Source organism: Bombus pascuorum, chromosome 11, assembly GCF_905332965.1.
Source record: "Bombus pascuorum chromosome 11, iyBomPasc1.1, whole genome shotgun sequence".
Lineage (NCBI taxonomy): Eukaryota > Metazoa > Arthropoda > Insecta > Hymenoptera > Apidae > Bombus > Bombus pascuorum.
This window is the reverse complement of record NC_083498.1, coordinates 1-20924: the sequence shown is the minus strand read 5'-3', so window position 1 is coordinate 20924 and position 20924 is coordinate 1. Positions and strand designations below refer to the sequence as shown.

Below are 20924 nucleotides of genomic sequence, written 5' to 3'. Positions count from 1 at the left end.
CGCGCCGGCACTGGCGATAGGCGTGACAACAGCGGCGTCTACTGGTGGTCCCAGGAGATCGCGGACCTGCGTGAGGAATGCTGCAGAGCCAGGAGACTGTACACCACGGCCCAACGTCGGAGGTGGAGAAGGAATGAGGATGAGATCCAGGCGAAATACAGGGCCTACAGAGAGACCAGGGTAGCCCTGCAGAGATTGATCAGAGAAGCTAAAGACAGGTCGTGGAAACAATTGATCGAATCTGTCGAGACGGATCCATGGGGGAGGCCGTACAAACTGGTCATGAAAAAGCTAAGACCTTCGGCTCCCCCGCTCACAGAAAACGTGGATCCGGCACTCCTGGACAGAGTGGTTGGGACGCTGTTTCCACGGCAGGAGGAGGATGAGGGATCTCCCGTACAACCGGAAGAGGACTGCATAGTCGCACAGGGCACAAGGGCGCGTTCCTATTGCAGTGAAGCGTCAATAGTGGACATTATGGAGATCAGAGTGACCGGGGAAGAGCTGTATACGTCCACACGGAAGATGGCATCACGAGATGTGGCTCCGGGTCCTGACGGAATCCCTGGGCGAGTGTGGGCTGAGACTATGGATATTATGGCCCCCCGCCTGCTACATCTGTTCAGCAGGTGCCTGAGGAAGGAGGGTACTGCTACTGCCAGGCCGATCCTCTGCTCCACCAGGCTCTGGAGCATTAAGTCCTGAGCCCGGCGGAAGTGGTTGAAGTTGCACTGCAGGAGCAAGTGTCGTCCACCTCTTCTCCCTCCGTTTACGTAGGGCAAGGGTCCGTTTCCATGGCCTCCTCCGGGCCGTTCCCCTCGCGATCGTCACGGCATTATCCCTTGTACGGTCCTCCCCCTGCGGGCTGGTGGCTTACACGCTGGAGATCCCAACCGGTGCGACGCGGGCAGTCCCAAGTCCGCGCATACCGGACATTTAGGTATCCGCGCCAGGCAGTCCCTTGCACGATGCCCTTCTATGCCGCACCGGTAGCAACGATCTGACCGGTCGACCGCTGACGGGCAATCCCGGCGCACGTGGCCCGTCTCCAGGCACTCGTAGCATTGGAGATGGCGTGTAGGGAGAGGGGAGACCCTCGCCACTGACCATCCTATGTGGAGCTTCCCTCCTGGTGGAGCCTTTCTTCCCCAGCCGCTGCTGCCGCCGATCTTCCTTGCCGCTGTCAGCGGGCAACGCAGTCACACCGAGCCGAGACCCCGAGGAGCGGCGCGTATAGCGCCCACGCTGACCTCCGCGGCCTGGCAGCCCCCCGCCTCGGCGACGGCGGCGAGAGATTAAGGGAAATGGTGGCGGTGTCGGGGTCACCAATGTGGCGGATGAGGAGTGGATCGGTATCATGAATACAAGAAGGATTGCTGCTGCAACCGTCAATATATTTCGAATAAGTAATTTAAATTATAAATATAATTGATACCGTCGATAGACGTTCATACAACGTATTTACGCAGATAGAGTAGACCACTCGCGGATAATTCGATAACTCGGATAATAGCTCGATAATAGCTCGACAATAGCTCGCTAATAGCTCGATAATAATCCTCGCTCGCGATAGTGTCCGTTTATTTATACTGGTCGGGGGGGAGTCGGAAGATTCAAATTCGCCTTAGAACGACGGTTGCACGTAGCGGCGACATTGTTTTGCCCGGAGTTTATTTATTCTTATATTACGTGTATCCTAACGATCTTAATACTCCGAGGCGAAACAACAACATGATTTGAATCGTCCTCTAACTCATGTGCCGCTGCAAAGTTATCATCTCAAGAGATTTTAATACAAACTTGCGGTATGGTAAGTCCGTTTAAAAAAATTTAGGACACAATGGTGGATACATTAAAGTTTGGTATCTCGCAAATTATTACACAATAGTGATAATAAGTCAAATCTAATAAAATTTACTTCTCATTAGAAAGTCGTACCAGAACAATTATTTATTAATTGCTTTATTTATTAATTCTTAAGAAGATACATATAAATAAGAAAAAATGGTAAAATTTGATTGGTATAATAAAAATAATATATGCTTATGATCATTCTAAAATATAAAAAGTGAAGTAGTCTTACGTTCATTGATATATTAAGAAAACATACATATTTTAATGATAGTTACAATGTAATGTCATTTCTATATTATATGCAAGGTATGACAAGTATTCTTGCTCTAAGGCACAATATAAAATCAACAACATTCAGTTTAACAAATTGTACCTTTTATTTGGTTTTCATCGTGGAATAACGTGATGGCGTCTTCCATATTGCACTGGACGTGCGTTCTAATCTACTCTTATCTATGTTTTGAAACATTTCACTTAAATCTGGTGTGCGCTTTCTGCTATCAAAGAATTTATGGACTGCTTTCTCCGGAATGTATCGTTGCGTTGCAAGTTAATTTTCACGTATGTACGCTAAAATTGATAAAAATTCGAGTACTCTATGCGTTCTAATGTTTATTAACTCATTAAGTAAAACAATAATTACATTGTGCCCAATGTGGAATTGTATGCTTTGGTCTCGACTCATCATCTGATTCATCGTCGTCATCGCTTCTAAGAAAACTTTACATCTGGTCTTTTAGTTTTCCCAAGCACTGAAGCCATCGACAGCTTATAGACAAAAGATTGCGTTGAAGGCAGATCATAAACAGTACATAAGCAATGTTGGCTTCAGGGCTTTCAGTCATAAGGTAACACTGCTAGCGTGCGGATCTGGAACAGTTCAATTATATTCCGATTTGTATTTGTATTTACATTTCAGTATTTAAAATATATTTTCTACCTTACAATTTATCCACGCGTTTCTTTGTTCACATACATCTAATAACCCCAACAGATAGTAGAATTTCTTCAGAAACCTGTATTATTCTAAGGATAAAGTTGTAATACTTCTTCCTCAAAAGTAGGATGCAATAAGATAGCAATACCTTTTGTTCCTGATTTCATATATTTTTGGAATATGCTTTTTAGACACTTTTCATAAAGCTCGATTTTCTTTCAGCAGGTCAACAACTGGTCGTACCATTGGAAATAATGTAGGAAGATTACTAAGAAACAAAATAATGAAATAAATCATATGGAAGACTAAAATTAACGAAATAAAGAGAAAGGTATATAATCTGTAATCTATATTCTACTGTCTTCACAAAACATCACTGTCCCTTTCAATTAAGAAAATCTTATCTGTTACAAAAATACTATTCTTCCTTTTAATTATACTCCTTATGAAAAGTAGATCTTAAATCTGGTATTTTGACTTTGAATGTGTATTAAGAATAAAAGTATATACATATATTGTACAAAGACAGATCTTTTAAAATATACTTACATAAAGAGTAGGAGGACTATATTTGTAATGAATTAAACTTGTAGATCTGGTATAGATGCTCGTTCTCTATCCATCATTTCTATGGGGGAACTACCCACACTTTTTTCTAAATCTCCACGTGAAAAAAATTCATCATAAATTTGTTCCTAACGCAAAGTCTAAGAAAAAAAGCTGATAAGCTCCTAAATATATTATTGTCTTCGAAATTTCTCTAAACTTAGGCTTCTATTTACTGCAGTTTTTTTAGAAACTTTCCACTGCTTAGTCTGATCACTAAGATCACAACATGTCATAATCATATTAAGAAATAATCTCTTTCGTTTAGAGACATTTTGGTCAGATTTACTTCTAACTATTTCTTCCTGTTTTTCTATCGTTCGAAAGTGGCATGCTAAGTCAGTTGCAAGTATATTATTTTTCAGTAGATCTAGTGGTTCGCTATACTCTTCACTATTAACGTTTTCAAATATATTGCACCCTTCTTTATTTAAAATGCACATGGTCTATGCAAAATTATGTCTCTATTGAATGAGAGAATGATAAGTTATATTGATATCACATTTATGTTCAATTTTTTGTTTTTATTTCTGTATTCAGAGGTAGGATTACGATAGCTATTATTTTATTCTTTGGATAAATTTATCACACCGTCCTGAGCCGAAAAACCTTTATTGCACTTTCTTACATGAACTGGGGATAAAAACAAAAGAATATCTTAAACCTATCGATTATATCTATGCGTAGCCACTTGTGTGTTAGAGCTCCCCCCCGATGGCCCAGCCGAATCGTGTCTTTTGTAAACATAACTCGGAGTGGTTTGTTGTATTTAGTTTGATTTGCCCGATGCATAACGATGCTAACGTTGGTCCAGCGCTTAATAGTACCTCGATCGGGCTTGACTTATGGAAATCTGGGTCAGCTAGTTGTACGTTCTTAGGTACTTGGATTAGGGATCGATCGATGGATTGGTCTGGAACCGCGGGCGATATTGTGGGTATGACTAAAAAGGTCACTGTTCGTCGGTAGGTGCCATCTACAGAAGTAATGATAGCCGTGATTTGGCGCTTAGCAATGGTAGTTAAGTTGTCTAGCGCTCCGATCGGCACTGAACATTTCCTTTGTTTGAGGGCGAGTAAGCGAGCGAGCTTTTCTGTTATGAAATTCGTACTGAATCCGGTGTCCAACAACGCTCTAGCTCGGACAGGCTGCGCCCAGTTATTTAAAAGGTTGATTTTAGCAGTGACTATCAGATCAGACGTGACTGGGGCTTGGAGGGGGGTATTTGGATCCTCGGTCACTTCTTCGATTTTCTTTTTCAATAGTCACTTACCTTTTAGCTGCACTTCTTTGGTGGATCCGCCAGATTCGATAGAGTTAGGTTGCGTTGATCGCGGTTGGTGATGGAGAGTAGGCCGTCGCTTCGCTTCGGAAGTGCGTCTCGATCGGGGAGTATGACGACGTATAGGTGATCCATCGGGAGATCGGCTTTTATTAGACCGGCCATTCGATGAATGACTGCTCGACGACCGACCGCTTGATGATCTATCACTGGGTGACCTACTACCGGGTGATCGCGTGTTCACTACCTTTTTCCTTACCTGAATGTCGTTTCGATGGAGGAGAGTGTGATGGCGTCGTCGACAAATGCTGCATGATCCAGCGGAGCATTGGTTGGTGGTGTGTCCCGGGCCTAGGCAGTTGCCTCCTTCACTAATTCAATACGTGTCTTTGCCGTCCTTGCTTGGAAGAGTTGGCAATTCATTAATTCATGAGGTCCGTGGCAGAGATGACAGGTCCGTTTCCGCTTTGAGGTGGTGAAAGTTTGTCCTCGTGATGAGCGATATCGACGGTTAGGACGGTGATGAGTCGTTGTGGTGGGTTGGAAATCCATTCTACTGGGTTGGAAATCGTTGGAGATACTTCCACAACGTTGTGGAGGGTTGGAAAACAATTCTGCGGTATTGGGAATCGTTGGAGAGCCTTCCACAACGATCTGGAGGGTTGGAAAACAATTCTGCGGTATTGGAAATCGTTGGAGATACTTCCACGACGTTGTGGAGGGTTGGAAAACAATTCTGCGGTATTAGGAATCGTTGGAGAGCCTTCCACAACGATTTGGAGGGTTGGAAAACCATTCTACGGGGTTAGGTTGGGGTTAGGTTGGGGTTAGGTTGGGGAGCACGAGGCGGGTATGGGTTCTCAGTGCGTAGAATCATGCCCTGAGAAACCCCGATGTATCTGATGTTCACCTATAGTCGGGTGGCGGCTGGCCGGCGCTCCGGCGCCCGTCAGATCGCTGATCCGGTGCGGAGAACTTCGGAGAAGTTGGCGGGCCCATATCGGTCAAGACCACTCACCTCACCTTCACGTGGGGCTCCCCGTCATCCTGCATCGGTCCCGACCGGGGTAGGGTGCGAAAGAGTGAGTGGCAAAGCAAACGAGGGCATGGCTCGTTAACCATGCACCTGATGAAGAAGGAAGGAGGAAGGAGGAAGAAGAAGAAAGAAAAAAAAAAAATATGGACATGCAGGAGAATCAAAAGATCGACATTTACGGTGCAGGGGAGGGATACCTCAGTACCGGCGCAGGAGTGGGTGGTTAAGCGGGCCCCACTGCGTCGTTAGCTAGCGATCGTGGCCGTGTGGGGGTGGGCCACCGGACCCCCATACGCGTAAACGCGTCCGGTGAAGAAATGGAAGACGTCGCGATGGAGGAGACCCGCGAGGGTGGGCCTCCCGTAAGGCCGAAAACGAACAACATCGAAGCGGCAAAAAACCGCGGAAGAAGCGGGGAGAGAAAAGCGGAGAGGGCGGGACCCGAGGACAGGAGAAGAAGCAACAGCCGGGGAGGGAAGCCGACACCGACGCCGTCGCACGCCCCGCTCGCGGTCCCGTCAACCCCCCCGCTTCCAACCGCAGCGGAGCACAACGGCAACATGTTCCAAACCTTCAAAATCCACAAGAAGGTGAAGGACAAAGAGAAAGCGCAAGATGGGCACAGGTCCATAGACGGCTCGAGAGAGTCGTCTCTGATGAGAAAGGAGTCGATCTCGGAAGGCAGATCGGAGGACGAGGAGTCAATGGCCTCGGTCACCGCGAGGGGCAAGAAGAGAAAGTTAACAAAAGTGACTCCAGAGGTGTCGGATCGATTGAGGAACGTTATCCAAGGGTCCTCACCGAGAGACGTGGACGCCGAAGTACGGCGACATCAGGCCGAGGTCCTGAAGGTGGCGGCGACGTCCTCCAACCTCAAGGGGACGTACGTCAAAACCCTCAAGGACGCAGTCGAGTACACCGTCGCGGCATGGTCCCACCAAACAACCACCTCCCGGGTGCCAGACTTCCTGGAAGAAAGGAAGAAGAGGGAGGCACTGGAAAGAGAGGTGGAAGGCCTGAAGAGGAGGAACGAGGAACTGGAAGGAAGGATAAACAGGTACCTGAAAGGCACGGCCGAGACAGCGGCGCCGTCCCCGACGGAGGCGCAGGCTCCCCGGAGCAGCGGGAGGGCCAAGGACGACGTCAGATCGGAAATAGAGATGCTAAAGAAGTCGATAAGCAGCCTCGGCCCATCCCTGTTGGGGACCCTGAGGGAAGAGCTCAGGGAAGCCCTCAGGGGAACGGGCCTGCCGAGACAAGCGACAGGAGGGAACATCAGCGGCAACAAAGACCGGACGACGATGCCGCGGACGGCGGGCCCGAAGCCTCCCCAACAACCCCCGCAATCCTCCCTACCCTCTCAACAGAAAGCGGGACAGGGACAGGAGACGGACGGGGAATGGAGGACCATGGTCTCGCGGAAGGCGAGACGGAATGCCAGGGAACAGAGGAGGAAAGAAGCGGGCCACGGCGCCCCCCTACCCATCGCGCCACAAACAAACAGGGCGAGATCGGCGGTGGGACCAGCCGGGCAACCGCCAAGGACGACCCCCGCCGCATTAGGTGGAGGGGAAAGGAGGAGAGAAAGAAACGGAGAGAAGAAGGCAGGAGCCCAACCGGCGAAACGGACGTACGCGACGGTGGCGGGCAGGACGGGATCGGCGGTCGTGCGGCCAGCACTCCGACCCCCCCCCCATCGTCATCGGCGGTAACGCTCACGCTGAGGGACGGGGCTCCGAAGACGTACGAGGAGATCCTGGCGGAGGCGAGACGGGACAAGACCCTCCAGAAATGCGGACTGGAGTACGTCCGAACGAGAAAGGCGGCGACCGGGGCCATGGTGATCAATATCCCGGACGACGCCGGCATGAGCAAGGCCACGCAGTTGGCGTCGCGATTAGCCGGGGTATTGGACCCCTCCACCGTCAGAGTATCAGTCCCGGTACCGACGGCCGAGATCAAATTGGTGGGGGTCGACATATCCCTGAACGAGGAGGAACTGCTGGAGGAGCTGTCCAGGGCGGCGGACTGCCAGCCCCGCGACGTCAGAGCATGGAACGCGGGAACATCTAGAAGCGGCATGGGGATATTTTACGCCAAGTGCCCCGTGGCCGGAGCCCGTAAACTGGCTCAAGCGGGGAGGGTCACACTGGGGTGGACCAGGGCAAAGGTGATCGCACTCCCCAGGAGACCGCTCCAGTGTTTCCGATGCCTGGAGGTGGGCCACATGGCGGCGATGTGCGTCTCCCCGGTGAGAAGAACCCACCTGTGTTTCCGGTGCGGAGAAGAGGGGCACAGGGCGAGGAATTGCACGGCCGCATCGCCGAGATGCCCCATCTGCGAGGCAAAAGGAGCCCCGTCAAAACACAGGATGGGAAGCGCGGCGTGCAAACCACCGGAGGTAGGACCATCCGGAAGGAGAAGGGCGCGGAGAACGGCGATGGCCAAGGCAGCAGAGGCCACGGCGACAACCACGAGCAAGGGCGTCACCGGAGCCGCGGAGCAGGCCAGCCTGTCGGGCAACCCACCAGTCGGAGGGAAGGATAGCACCATCGGAGTGAGTGGCCCGGGGGAGGCCATGGAAGTGACCGAGTAAGTTCCGGGTCCTCCAGTGTAACTTGGGCAGAGCCGGAAGGGCACAGGACCTGCTCTACCAGTCCATCCGGGAGGATGGTGCCGCAGGGCTCGGTCCTGGGACCGATGCTGTGGATAACCGCCTACGACTACGTGCTCCGCACCCCGATGCCCAGAAGCACGGGACTGATCTGCTACGCGGACGACACCCTGGTCGTGGCAGGAGGGCGCTGGTGGTACGAGACGGCGGAGGCTGCCACGGAGGCCACCCGGCGAGCGGCGAGGGCCATCGGAGAACTGGGGCTGAAGGTCGCCGCGGCCAAGACGGAGGCGCTCGGGTTCTACGACGGAAGACGCAGAGGACCGCCCCCGGATGGACTGACGATCGACGTGGACGGGGTAGGGGTCCGGGTGGGGAGCCAACTGAGGTACCTTGGCCTCATCATCGACGACCAATGGTCGTTCGAGCCCCACTTCGAGAGCCTCGCCCCAAAGGTGGCGGCAGCGGCCAACGCCCTGTGCGGCATCCTCCCGAACATCGGAGGCGCCGGGAGAGGGGTGCGCAGGCTGTACGACGGGGTGGTCAGAGCCCGAGCGATGTACGGTGCGCCCATCTGGGCGAGGGATCTGGCCGCGAGCAGGCGAAGTCAGGCACTCCTGCGGGCGGTTCAACGCACCACCGCTCTGAGGATAGCGAGAGGGTACAGGACGGTGTCGCACGCGTCCGCGACCGTCCTGGCGGCATCCCCTCCATACGCGTTGCAAGCCCTGGCCCTTCAAAAGGTGTACGGAGCCACGAGAGTCAGGGGCGGGGATCGAGACGAAGACCCTCTGCAGGTGAGGAAGGAGATAGAAGAGGAGACATGGGAGAGGTGGCGGCTCCTACTGGAGAAGGAGGCGAGGAAGACGTCCCACCGCGCGGTAGACGCGGTCCTGCCCGTCTGGGACAGGTGGAAGGAAGCGCGGGGCGTTCCGCTGACCTACAGGCTGACCCAGGTGCTCACCGGGCACGGAGTGTTCGGGGAGTTCCTGAAGAAGATTCGGAAGGAGGTGACCAACATCTGTCACCACTGCGGGGAGGCGGAGGACAACGCCCAGCACACTCTGCAGCACTGCCCTGCGTGGGCCATGCAGAGACACACCCTGACGGTGAAGATCGGGGACGACCTGTCCCCGAGGAGGATCGTGGAGGCGCTGCTACGTAGCCGGTCGGACTACGAGGCAGTGAGGGACTTTTGCGAGCAAATCATGCTCGCGAAGGAGCGGGCGGAGCGGCTCAGGGTCCGCGCCGAGCACCCGGCAAGGATACGACGCGAGAGAAGTGGGCGCAACGGGGGGAGGCCGCCATCTCCCCCAACGGATACGGAAACAACAAGAGGAAGATGACCCCGGGGTTGGCTGCCCCGGGAGGCACAGCGAAGCATCCCCTCCGCACTAGGAGGGAAGACGATGAGAGGAGGGCTTACAGGAGATTTTCAACCGTGATACCCCTGGGCCCTCTTCTTCCCTGTGCGTACGAGCAGCCACGTGGTGGTTTTAGTCGGTAAGAGTCCGACACTACCCGACTCCCATTGGGGGAAGGGTGTCCATGAGGATTTCCCCACGTAAAAAAAAAAAAAAAAAAAAAAAAAAAAAAAAAAAAAAAAAGGTTGGGGTTAGGTTGGGGTTAGGTTGGGGTTAGGTTGGGGTTAGGTTGGGGTTAGGTTGGGGTTAGGTTAGGTTGGGGTTAGGTTGGGGTTAGGTTGGGGTTAGGTTGGGGTTTAGGTTGGGGTTAGGTTGGGGTTAGGTTGGGGTTAGGTTGGGGTTAGGTTGGGGTTAGGTTGGGGTTAGGTTGGGGTTAGGTTGGGGTTAGGTTGGGGTTAGGTTGGGGTTAGGTTGGGGTTAGGTTGGGGTTAGGTTGGGGTTAGGTTGGGGTTAGGTTGGGGTTAGGTTGGGGTTAGGTTGGGGTTAGGTTGGGGTTAGGTTGGGGTTAGGTTGGGGTTAGGTTGGGGTTAGGTTGGGGTTAGGTTGGGGTTAGGTTGGGGTTAGGTTGGGGTTAGGTTGGGGTTAGGTTGGGGTTAGGTTGGGGTTAGGTTGGGGTTAGGTTGGGGTTAGGTTGGGGTTAGGTTGGGGTTAGGTTGGGGTTAGGTTGGGGTTAGGTTGGGGTTAGGTTGGGGTTAGGTTGGGGTTAGGTTGGGGTTAGGTTGGGGTTAGGTTGGGGTTAGGTTGGGGTTAGGTTGGGGTTAGGTTGGGGTTAGGTTGGGGTTAGGTTGGGGTTAGGTTGGGGTTAGGTTGGGGTTAGGTTGGGGTTAGGTTGGGGTTAGGTTGGGGTTAGGTTGGGGTTAGGTTGGGGTTAGGTTGGGGTTAGGTTGGGGTTAGGTTGGGGTTAGGTTGGGGTTAGGTTGGGGTTAGGTTGGGGTTAGGTTGGGGTTAGGTTGGGGTTAGGTTGGGGTTAGGTTGGGGTTAGGTTGGGGTTAGGTTGGGGTTAGGTTGGGGTTAGGTTGGGGTTAGGTTGGGGTTAGGTTGGGGTTAGGTTGGGGTTAGGTTGGGGTTAGGTTGGGGTTAGGTTGGGGTTAGGTTGGGGTTAGGTTGGGGTTAGGTTGGGGTTAGGTTGGGGTTAGGTTGGGGTTAGGTTGGGGTTTGGTTGGGGTTAGGTTGGGGTTAGGTTGGGGTTAGGTTGGGGTTAGGTTGGGGTTAGGTTGGGGTTAGGTTGGGGTTAGGTTGGGGTTAGGTTGGGGTTAGGTTGGGGTTAGGTTGGGGTTAGGTTGGGGTTAGGTTGGGGTTAGGTTGGGGTTAGGTTGGGGTTAGGTTGGGGTTAGGTTGGGGTTAGGTTGGGGTTAGGTTGGGTGGTTAGGGGGTTAGGTTGGGGTTAGGTTGGGGTTAGGTTGGGGTTAGGTTGGGGTTAGGTTGGGGTTAGGTTGGGGTTAGGTTGGGGTTAGGTTGGGGTTAGGTTGGGGTTAGGTTGGGGTTAGGTTGGGGTTAGGTTGGGGTTAGGTTGGGGTTAGGTTGGGGTTAGGTTGGGTTAGGTTGGGGTTAGGTTGGGGTTAGGTTGGGGTTAGGTTGGGGTTAGGTTGGGGTTAGGTTGGGGTAGGTGGGTTGGGGTGGGGTTTGGGTGGGGTTAGGTTGGGGGTTAGGTTGGGGTTAGGTTGGGGTTAGGTTGGGGTTAGGTTGGGGTTAGGTTGGGGTTAGGTTGGGGTTAGGTTGGGGTTAGGTTGGGTTAGGTTGGGGTTAGGTTGGGGTTAGGTTGGGGTTAGGTTGGGGTTAGGTTGGGGTTAGGTTGGGGTTAGGTTGGGGTTAGGTTGGGGTTAGGTTGGGGTTAGGTTGGGGTTAGGTTGGGGTTAGGTTGGGGTTAGGTTGGGGTTAGGTTGGGGTTAGGTTGGGGTTAGGTTGGGGGGTTAGGTTGGGGTTAGGTTGGGGGTTAGGTTGGGTTAGGTTGGGGTTAGGTTGGGGTTAGGTTGGGGTTAGGTGGGTTGGTGGGGTTAGGTTGGGGTTAGGTTGGGGTTAGGTTGGGGTTAGGTTGGGGTTAGGTTGGGGTTAGGTTGGGGTTAGGTTGGGGTTAGGTTGGGGTTAGGTTGGGGTTAGGTTGGGGTTAGGTTGGGTTAGGTTGGGGTTAGGTTGGGGTTAGGTTGGGGTTAGGTTGGGGTTAGGTTGGGGTTAGGTTGGGGTTAGGTTGGGGTTAGGTTGGGGTGAGGTTGGGGTTAGGTTGGGGTTAGGTTGGGGTTAGGTTGGGGTTAGGTTGGGGTTAGGTTGGGGTTAGGTTGGGGTTAGGTGGGGTTAGGTTGGGGTTAGGTTGGGGTTAGGTTGGGGTTAGGTTGGGGTTAGGTTGGGGTTAGGTTGGGGTTAGGTTGGGGTTAGGTTGGGGTTAGGTTGGGGTTAGGTTGGGGTTAGGTTGGGGTTAGGTTGGGGTTAGGTTGGGTTGGTGGGGTTAGGTTGGGGTTAGGTTGGGGTTAGGTTGGGGTTAGGTTGGGGTTAGGTTGGGGTTAGGTTGGGGTTAGGTTGGGGTTAGGTGGGGTTAGGTTGGGGTTAGGTTGGGGTTAGGTTGGGGTTAGGTTGGGGTTAGGTTGGGGTTAGGTTGGGGTTAGGTTGGGGTTTGGGTGGGGTTTGGTTGGGGTTAGGTTGGGGTTAGGTTGGGGTTAGGTTGGGGTTAGGTTGGGGTTAGGTTGGGGTTAGGTTGGGGTTAGGTTGGGGTTAGGTTGGGGTTAGGTTGGGTTAGGTTGGGGTTAGGTTGGGGTTAGGTTGGGGTTAGGTTGGGGTTAGGTTGGGGTTAGGTTGGGGTTAGGTTGGGGTTAGGTTGGGGTTAGGTTGGGGTTAGGTTGGGGTTAGGTTGGGGTTAGGTTGGGGTTAGGTTGGGGTTAGGTTGGGGTTAGGTTGGGGTTAGGTTGGGGTTAGGTTGGGGGTTGGGTGGGGGTTAGGTTGGGGGTTAGGTTGGGGTTAGGTTGGGGTTAGGTTGGGGTTAGGTTTGGGTTAGGTTGGGGTTAGGTTGGGGTTAGGTTGGGGTTAGGTTGGGGTTAGGTTGGGGGTTAGGTTGGGGTTAGGTTGGGGTTAGGTTGGGGTTAGGTTGGGTTAGGTTGGGGTTAGGTTGGGGTTAGGTTGGGGTTAGGTTGGGGTTAGGTTGGGGTTAGGTTGGGGTTAGGTTGGGGTTAGGTTGGGGTTAGGTTGGGGTTAGGTTGGGGTTAGGTTGGGGTTAGGTTGGGGTTAGGTTGGGGTTAGGTTGGGGTTAGGTTGGGGTTAGGTTGGGGTTAGGTTGGGGTTAGGTTGGGGTTTGGGTGGGGTTTGGGTGGGGGTTAGGTTGGGGTTAGGTTGGGGTTAGGTTGGGGTTAGGTTGGGGTTAGGTTGGGGTTAGGTTGGGGTTAGGTTGGGGTTAGGTTGGGGTTAGGTTGGGGTTAGGTTGGGGTTAGGTTGGGGTTAGGTTGGGGTTAGGTTGGGGTTAGGTTGGGGTTAGGTTGGGGTTAGGTTGGGGTTAGGTTGGGGTTAGGTTGGGGTTAGGTTGGGGTTAGGTTGGGGTTAGGTTGGGGTTAGGTTGGGGTTAGGTTGGGGTTAGGTTGGGGTTAGGTTGGGGTTAGGTTGGGGTTAGGTTGGGGTTAGGTTGGGGTTAGGTTGGGGTTAGGTGGGGGTCAGGTTGGGGTTGGGTTGGGGTTAGGTTGGGGTTAGGTTGGGGTTAGGTTGGGGGTAGGTTGGGGTTAGGTTGGGGTTAGGTTGGGGTTAGGTTGGGGTTAGGTTGGGGTTAGGTTGGGGTTAGGTTGGGGTTAGGTTGGGGTTAGGTTGGGGTTAGGTTGGGGTTAGGTTGGGGTTAGGTTGGGGTTAGGTTGGGGTTAGGTTGGGGGGGTTAGGTTGGGGTTAGGTTGGGGTTAGGTTGGGGTTAGGTTGGGGTTAGGTTGGGGTTAGGTTGGGGTTAGGTTGGGGTTAGGTTGGGGTTAGGTTGGGGTTAGGTTGGGGTTAGGTTGGGGTTAGGTTGGGGTTAGGTTGGGGTTAGGTTGGGGTTAGGTTGGGGTTAGGTTGGGGTTAGGTTGGGGTTAGGTTGGGGTTAGGTTGGGGTTAGGTTGGGGTTAGGTTGGGGTTAGGTTGGGGTTAGGTTGGGGTTAGGTTGGGGTTAGGTTGGGGTTAGGTTGGGGTTAGGTTGGGGTTAGGTTGGGGTTAGGTTGGGGTTAGGTTGGGGTTAGGTTGGGGTTAGGTTGGGTTAGGTTGGGGTTAGGTTGGGGTTAGGTTGGGGTTAGGTTGGGGTTAGGTTGGGGTTAGGTTGGGGTTAGGTTGGGGTTAGGTTGGGGTTAGGTTGGGGTTAGGTTGGGGTTAGGTTGGGGTTAGGTGGGGTTGGTTGGGGTTAGGTTGGGGTTAGGTTGGGGTTAGGTTGGGGTTAGGTTGGGGTTAGGTTGGGGTTAGGTTGGGGTTAGGTGGGGTTAGGTTGGGGTTAGGTTGGGGTTAGGTTGGGGTTAGGTTGGGGTTAGGTTGGGGTTAGGTTGGGGTTAGGTTGGGGTTAGGTTGGGGTTAGGTTGGGGTTAGGTTGGGGTTAGGTTGGGGTTAGGTTGGGGTTAGGTTGGGGTTAGGTTGGGGTTAGGTTGGGGTTAGGTTGGGGTTAGGTTGGGGTTAGGTTGGGGTTAGGTTGGGGTTAGGTTGGGGTTAGGTTGGGGTTAGGTTGGGTTGGGGTTAGGTTGGGGTTAGGTTGGGGTTAGGTTGGGGTTAGGTTGGGGTTAGGTTGGGGTTAGGTTGGGGTTAGGTTGGGGTTAGGTTGGGGTTAGGTTGGGGTTAGGTTGGGGTTAGGTTGGGGTTAGGTTGGGGTTAGGTTGGGGTTAGGTTGGGGTTAGGTTGGGGTTAGGTTGGGGTTAGGTTGGGGTTAGGTTGGGGTTAGGTTGGGGTTAGGTTGGGGTTAGGTTGGGGTTAGGTTGGGGTTAGGTTGGGGTTAGGTTGGGGTTAGGTTGGGGTTAGGTTGGGGTTAGGTTGGGGTTAGGTTGGGGTTAGGTTGGGGTTAGGTTGGGGTTAGGTTGGGGTTAGGTTGGGGTTAGGTTGGGGTTAGGGTTGGGGGTTAGGTTGGGGTTAGGTTGGGGTTAGGTTGGGGGTTGGGTGGGGGTTAGGTTGGGGTTAGGTTGGGGTTAGGTTGGGGTTAGGTTGGGGTTAGGTTGGGGTTAGGTTGGGGTTAGGTTGGGGTTAGGTTGGGGTTAGGTTGGGGTTAGGTTGGGGTTAGGTTGGGGTTAGGTTGGGGTTAGGTTGGGGTTAGGTTGGGGTTAGGTTGGGGTTAGGTTGGGGTTAGGTTGGGGTTAGGTTGGGGTTAGGTTGGGGTTAGGTTGGGGTTAGGTTGGGGTTAGGTTGGGGTTAGGTTGGGGTTAGGTTGGGGTTAGGTTGGGGTTAGGTTGGGGTTAGGTTGGGGTTAGGTTGGGGTTAGGTTGGGGTTAGGGTTGGGGTTGGGTGGGGTTTAGGTTGGGGTTAGGTTGGGGTTAGGTTGGGGTTAGGTTGGGGTTAGGTTGGGGTTAGGTTGGGGTTAGGTTGGGGTTAGGTTGGGGTTAGGTTGGGGTTAGGTTGGGGTTAGGTTGGGGTTAGGTTGGGGTTAGGTTGGGGTTAGGTTGGGGTTAGGTTGGGGTTAGGTTGGGGTTAGGTTGGGGTTAGGTTGGGGTTAGGTTGGGGTTAGGTTGGGGTTAGGTTGGGGTTAGGTTGGGGTTAGGTTGGGGTTAGGTTGGGGTTAGGTTGGGGTTAGGTTGGGGTTAGGTTGGGGTTAGGTTGGGGTTAGGTGGGTTAGGTTGGGGTTAGGTTGGGGTTAGGTTGGGGTTAGGTTGGGGTTAGGTTGGGGTTAGGTTGGGGTTAGGTTGGGGTTAGGTTGGGGTTAGGTTGGGGTTAGGTTGGGGTTAGGTTGGGGGTTGGTTGGGGGTTAGGTTGGGGTTAGGTTGGGGTTAGGTTGGGGTTAGGTTGGGGTTAGGTTGGGGTTAGGTTGGGGTTAGGTTGGGGTTAGGTTGGGGTTAGGTTGGGGTTAGGTTGGGGTTAGGTTGGGGTTAGGTTGGGGTTAGGTTGGGGGTTAGGTTGGGGTTAGGTTGGGGTTAGGTTGGGGTTAGGTTGGGGTTAGGTTGGGGTTAGGTTGGGGTTAGGTTGGGGTTAGGTTGGGGTTAGGTTGGGGTTAGGTTGGGGTTAGGTTGGGGTTAGGTTGGGGTTAGGTTGGGGTTAGGTTGGGGTTAGGTTGGGGTTAGGTTGGGGTTAGGTTGGGGTTAGGTTGGGGTTAGGTTGGGGTTAGGTTGGGGTTAGGTTGGGGTTAGGTTGGGGTTAGGTTGGGGTTAGGTTGGGGTTAGGTTGGGTTAGGTTGGGGTTAGGTTGGGGTTAGGTTGGGGTTAGGTTGGGGTTAGGTTGGGGTTGGGTGGGTTAGGTTGGGGTTAGGTTGGGGTTAGGTTGGGGTTAGGTTGGGGTTAGGTTGGGGTTAGGTTGGGGTTAGGTTGGGGTTAGGTTGGGGTTAGGTTGGGGTTAGGTTGGGGTTAGGTTGGGGTTAGGTTGGGGTTAGGTTGGGGTTAGGTTGGGGTTAGGTTGGGTTAGGTTGGGGTTAGGTTGGGGTTAGGTTGGGGTTAGGTTGGGGTTAGGTTGGGGTTAGGTTGGGGTTAGGGGTTGGGTTGGGTTAGGTTGGGGGTTAGGTTGGGGTTAGGTTGGGGTTAGGTTGGGGTTAGGTTGGGGTTAGGTTGGGGTTAGGTTGGGGTTAGGTTGGGGTTAGGTTGGGGTTAGGTTGGGTTAGGTTGGGGTTAGGTTGGGGTTAGGTTGGGGTTAGGTTGGGTTAGGTGGGTTAGGTTGGGGTTAGGTTGGGGTTAGGTTGGGGTTAGGTTGGGGTTAGGTTGGGGTTAGGTTGGGGTTAGGTTGGGGTTAGGTTGGGGTTAGGTTGGGGTTAGGTTGGGGTTAGGTTGGGGTTAGGTTGGGGTTAGGTTGGGGTTAGGTTGGGGTTAGGTTGGGGTTAGGTTGGGGTTAGGTTGGGGTTAGGTTGGGGTTAGGTTGGGGTTAGGTTGGGGTTAGGTTGGGGTTAGGTTGGGGTTAGGTTGGGGTTAGGTTGGGGTTAGGTTGGGGTTAGGTTGGGGTTAGGTTGGGGTTAGGTTGGGGTTAGGTTGGGGTTAGGTTGGGGTTAGGTTGGGGTTAGGTTGGGGTTAGGTTGGGGTTAGGTTGGGGTTAGGTTGGGGTTAGGTTGGGGTTAGGTTGGGGTTAGGTTGGGTTAGGTTGGGGTTAGGTTGGGGTTAGGTTGGGGTTAGGTTGGGGTTAGGTTGGGGTTAGGTTGGGGTTAGGTTGGGGTTAGGTTGGGGTTAGGTTGGGGTTAGGTTGGGGTTAGGTTGGGGTTAGGTTGGGGTTAGGTTGGGGTTAGGTTGGGGTTAGGTTGGGGTTAGGTTGGGGTTAGGTTGGGGTTAGGTTGGGGTTAGGTTGGGGTTAGGTTGGGGTTAGGTTGGGGTTAGGTTGGGGTTAGGTTGGGGTTAGGTTGGGGTTAGGTTGGGGTTAGGTTGGGGTTAGGTTGGGGTTAGGTTGGGGTTAGGTTGGGGTTAGGTTGGGGTTAGGTTGGGGTTAGGTTGGGGTTAGGTTGGGGTTAGGTTGGGGTTAGGTTGGGGTTAGGTTGGGGTTAGGTTGGGGTTAGGTTGGGGTTAGGGTTGGGGTTAGGTTGGGGTTAGGTTGGGGTTAGGTTGGGGTTAGGTTGGGGTTAGGTTGGGGTTAGGTTGGGGTTAGGTTGGGGTTAGGTTGGGGTTAGGTTGGGGTTAGGTTGGGGTTAGGTTGGGGGTTGGGTGGGGGTTAGGTTGGGGTTAGGTTGGGGTTAGGTTGGGGTTAGGTTGGGGTTAGGTTGGGGTTAGGTTGGGGTTAGGTTGGGGTTAGGTTGGGGTTAGGTTGGGGTTAGGTTGGGGTTAGGTTGGGGTTAGGTTGGGGTTAGGTTGGGGTTAGGTTGGGGTTAGGTTGGGGTTAGGTTGGGGTTAGGTTGGGGTTAGGTTGGGGTTAGGTTGGGGTTAGGTTGGGGTTAGGTTGGGGTTAGGTTGGGGTTAGGTTGGGGTTAGGTTGGGGTTAGGTTGGGGTTAGGTTGGGGTTAGGTTGGGGTTAGGTTGGGGTTAGGTTGGGGTTAGGTTGGGGTTAGGTTGGGGTTAGGTTGGGGGTTAGGTTGGGGTTAGGTTGGGGTTAGGTTGGGGTTAGGTTGGGGTTAGGTTGGGTAGGTTGGGGTTAGGTTGGGGTTAGGTTGGGGTTAGGTTGGGGTTAGGTTGGGGTTAGGTTGGGGTTAGGTTGGGGTTAGGTTGGGGTTAGGTTGGGGTTAGGTTGTGGTTTAGGTTGGGGTAGTTGGGTTAGGTTGGGGTTAGGTTGGGGTTAGGTTGGGGTTAGGTTGGGGTTAGGTTGGGGTTAGGTTGGGGTTAGGTTGGGGTTAGGTTGGGGTTAGGTTGGGGTTAGGTTGGGGTTAGGTTGGGGTTAGGTTGGGGTTAGGTTGGGGTTAGGTTGGGGTTAGGTTGGGGTTAGGTTGGGGTTAGGTTGGGGTTAGGTTGGGGTTAGGTTGGGGTTAGGTTGGGGTTAGGTTGGGGTTAGGTTGGGGTTAGGTTGGGGTTAGGTTGGGGTTAGGTTGGGGTTAGGTTGGGGTTAGGTTGGGGTTAGGTTGGGGTTAGGTTGGGGTTAGGTTGGGGTTAGGTTGGGGTTAGGTTGGGGTTAGGTTGGTTGGGGTTAGGTTGGGGTTAGGTTGGGGGTTAGGTTGGGGTTAGGTTGGGGTTAGGTTGGGGTTAGGTTGGGGTTAGGTTGGGGTTAGGTTGGGGTTAGGTTGGGGTTAGGTTGGGGTTAGGTTGGGGTTAGGTTGGGGTTAGGTTGGGGTTAGGTTGGGGTTAGGTTGGGGTTAGGTTGGGGTTAGGTTGGGGTTAGGTTGGGGTTAGGTTGGGGTTAGGTTGGGGTTAGGTTGGGGTTAGGTTGGGGTTAGGTTGGGGTTAGGTTGGGGTTAGGTTGGGGTTAGGTTGGGGTTAGGTTGGGGTTAGGTTGGGGTTAGGTTGGGGTTAGGTTGGGGTTAGGTTGGGGTTAGGTTGGGGTTAGGTTGGGGTTAGGTTGGGGTTAGGTTGGGGTTAGGTTGGGGTTAGGTTGGGGTTAGGTTGGGGTTAGGTTGGGGTTAGGTTGGGGTTAGGTTGGGGTTAGGTTGGGGTTAGGTTGGGGTTAGGTTGGGGTTAGGTTGGGGTTAGGTTGGGGTTAGGTTGGGGTTAGGTTGGGTTAGGTTGGGGTTAGGTTGGGGTTAGGTTGGGGTTAGGTTGGGGTTAGTGGGTTAGGTTGGGGTTAGGTTGGGGTTAGGTTGGGGTTAGGTTGGGGTTAGGTTGGGGTTAGGTTGGGTTAGGTTGGGGTTAGGTTGGGGTTAGGTTGGGGTTAGGTTGGGGTTAGGTTGGGGTTAGGTTGGGGTTAGGTTGGGGTTAGGTTGGGGTTAGGTTGGGGTTAGGTTGGGGTTAGGTTGGGGTTAGGTTGGGGTTAGGTTGGGGTTAGGTTGGGGTTAGGTTGGGTTAGGTTGGGGTTAGGTTGGGGTTAGGTTGGGGTTAGGTTGGGGTTAGGTTGGGGTTAGGTTGGGGTTAGGTTGGGGTTAGGTTGGGGTTAGGTTGGGGTTAGGTTGGGGTTAGGTTGGGGTTAGGTTGGGGTTAGGTTGGGGTTAGGTTGGGGTTAGGTTGGGGTTAGGTTGGGGTTAGGTTGGGGTTAGGTTGGGGTTAGGTTGGGGTTAGGTTGGGGTTAGGTTGGGGTTAGGTTGGGGTTAGGTTGGGGTTAGGTTGGGGTTAGGTTGGGGTTAGGTTGGGGTTAGGTTGGGGTTAGGTTGGGGTTAGGTTGGGGTTAGGTTGGGGTTAGGTTGGGGTTAGGTTGGGGTTAGGTTGGGGTTAGGTTGGGGTTAGGTTGGGGTTAGGTTGGGGTTAGGTTGGGGTTAGGTTGGGGTTAGGTTGGGGTTAGGTTGGGGTTAGGTTGGGGTTAGGTTGGGGTTAGGTTGGGGTTAGGTTGGGGTTAGGTTGGGGTTAGGTTGGGGTTAGGTTGGGGTTAGGTTGGGGTTAGGTTGGGGTTAGGTTGGGGTTAGGTTGGGGTTAGGTTGGGGTTAGGTTGGTGTTAGGTTGGGGTTAGGTTGGGGTTAGGTTGGGGTTAGGTTGGGGTTAGGTTGGGGGTTAGGTTGGGGTTAGGTTGGGGTTAGGTTGGGGTTAGGTTGGGGTTAGGTGGGGTTAGGTTGGGGTTAGGTTGGGGTTAGGTTGGGGTTAGGTTGGGGTTAGGTTGGGGTTAGGTTGGGGTTAGGTTGGGGTTAGGTTGGGGTTAGGTTGGGGTTAGGTTGGGGTTAGGTTGGGGTTAGGTTGGGGTTAGGTTGGGGTTAGGTTGGGGTTAGGTTGGGGTTAGGTTGGGGTTAGGTTGGGTTAGGTTGGGGTTAGGTTGGGGTTAGGTTGGGGTTAGGTTGGGGTTAGGTTGGGGTTAGGTTGGGGTTAGGTTGGGTTAGTGGGTTAGGTTGGGGTTAGGTTGGGGTTAGGTTGGGGTTAGGTTGGGGTTAGGTTGGGGTTAGGTTGGGGTTAGGTTGGGGTTAGGTTGGGGTTAGGTTGGGGTTAGGTTGGGGTTAGGTTGGGGTTAGGTTGGGGTTAGGTTGGGGTTAGGTTGGGGTTAGGTTGGGGTTAGGTTGGGGTTAGGTTGGGGTTAGGTTGGGGTTAGGTTGGGGTTAGGTTGGGGTTAGGTTGGGGTTAGGTTGGGGTTAGGTTGGGGTTAGGTTGGGGTTAGGTTGGGGTTAGGTTGGGGTTAGGTTGGGGTTAGGTTGGGGTTAGGTTGGGGTTAGGTTGGGGTTAGGTTGGGGTTAGGTTGGGGTAGGTTGGGTTAGGTTGGGGTTAGGTTGGGGTTAGGTTGGGGTTAGGTTGGGGTTAGGTTGGGGTTAGGTTGGGGGTTAGGTTGGGGTTAGGTTGGGGTTAGGTTGGGGTTAGGTTGGGGTTAGGTTGGGGTTAGGTTGGGGTTAGGTTGGGGTTAGGTTGGGGTTAGGTTGGGGTTAGGTTGGGGTTGGGTTGGGGTTGGGGTTAGGTTGGGGTTAGGTTGGGGTTGGGGTTAGGTTGGGGTTAGGTTGGGGTTAGGTTGGGGTGTTAGGTTGGGGTTAGGTTGGGGTTAGGTTGGGGTTAGGTTGGGGTTAGGTTGGGTGGGTTAGGTTGGGGTTGGGGTGGGGTTAGGTTGGGGTTTGGTTGGGGTTAGGGTTGGGGTTAGGTTGGGGTTAGGTTGGGGTT

At 53.5% G+C, this 20924-nt stretch overlaps 2 protein-coding genes across 2 annotated transcripts; one reads left to right on the top strand and one right to left on the bottom strand.

The window, feature by feature from the left end:
• Window positions 1-3353: 3353 nt before the first annotated feature.
• On the bottom strand, window positions 3354-3857 carry LOC132912104 (cGMP-dependent 3',5'-cyclic phosphodiesterase-like). Its single transcript, XM_060969218.1, has 2 exons — window positions 3574-3857; window positions 3354-3486 (listed from the first exon to the last, which is right to left on the bottom strand). Exons 1-2 carry the CDS (start codon window positions 3838-3840, stop codon window positions 3373-3375), a joined length of 381 nt encoding a protein of 126 aa, XP_060825201.1. The 5' UTR covers window positions 3841-3857; the 3' UTR covers window positions 3354-3372.
• A 2175-nt stretch (window positions 3858-6032) lies between these two features.
• On the top strand, window positions 6033-8311 carry LOC132912049 (uncharacterized). The gene is made up of 2 exons (XM_060969159.1): window positions 6033-7382; window positions 7457-8311. The coding sequence occupies exons 1-2, from the start codon at window positions 6033-6035 to the stop codon at window positions 8309-8311; spliced, it is 2205 nt and encodes a 734-aa protein (XP_060825142.1).
• Window positions 8312-20924: the final 12613 nt, after the last annotated feature.

Bases quoted from the DNA above. Each gene is read 5' to 3' on its own strand.
- LOC132912049 (XM_060969159.1), top strand. From the start codon at position 6,033: ATGGAAGACGTCGCGATGGAGGAGACCCGCGAGGGTGGGCCTCCCGTA. The intron at 7,383-7,456 runs GTGCGGCCAGCA...GGGGCTCCGAAG, and splicing joins GCAGGACGGGATCGGCGGTC to ACGTACGAGGAGATCCTGGC.
- LOC132912104 (XM_060969218.1), bottom strand. From the start codon at position 3,840: ATGTGCATTTTAAATAAAGAAGGGTGCAATATATTTGAAAACGTTAAT. The intron at 3,487-3,573 runs GTAAATAGAAGC...ACTTTGCGTTAG, and splicing joins AAGTTTCTAAAAAAACTGCA to GAACAAATTTATGATGAATT.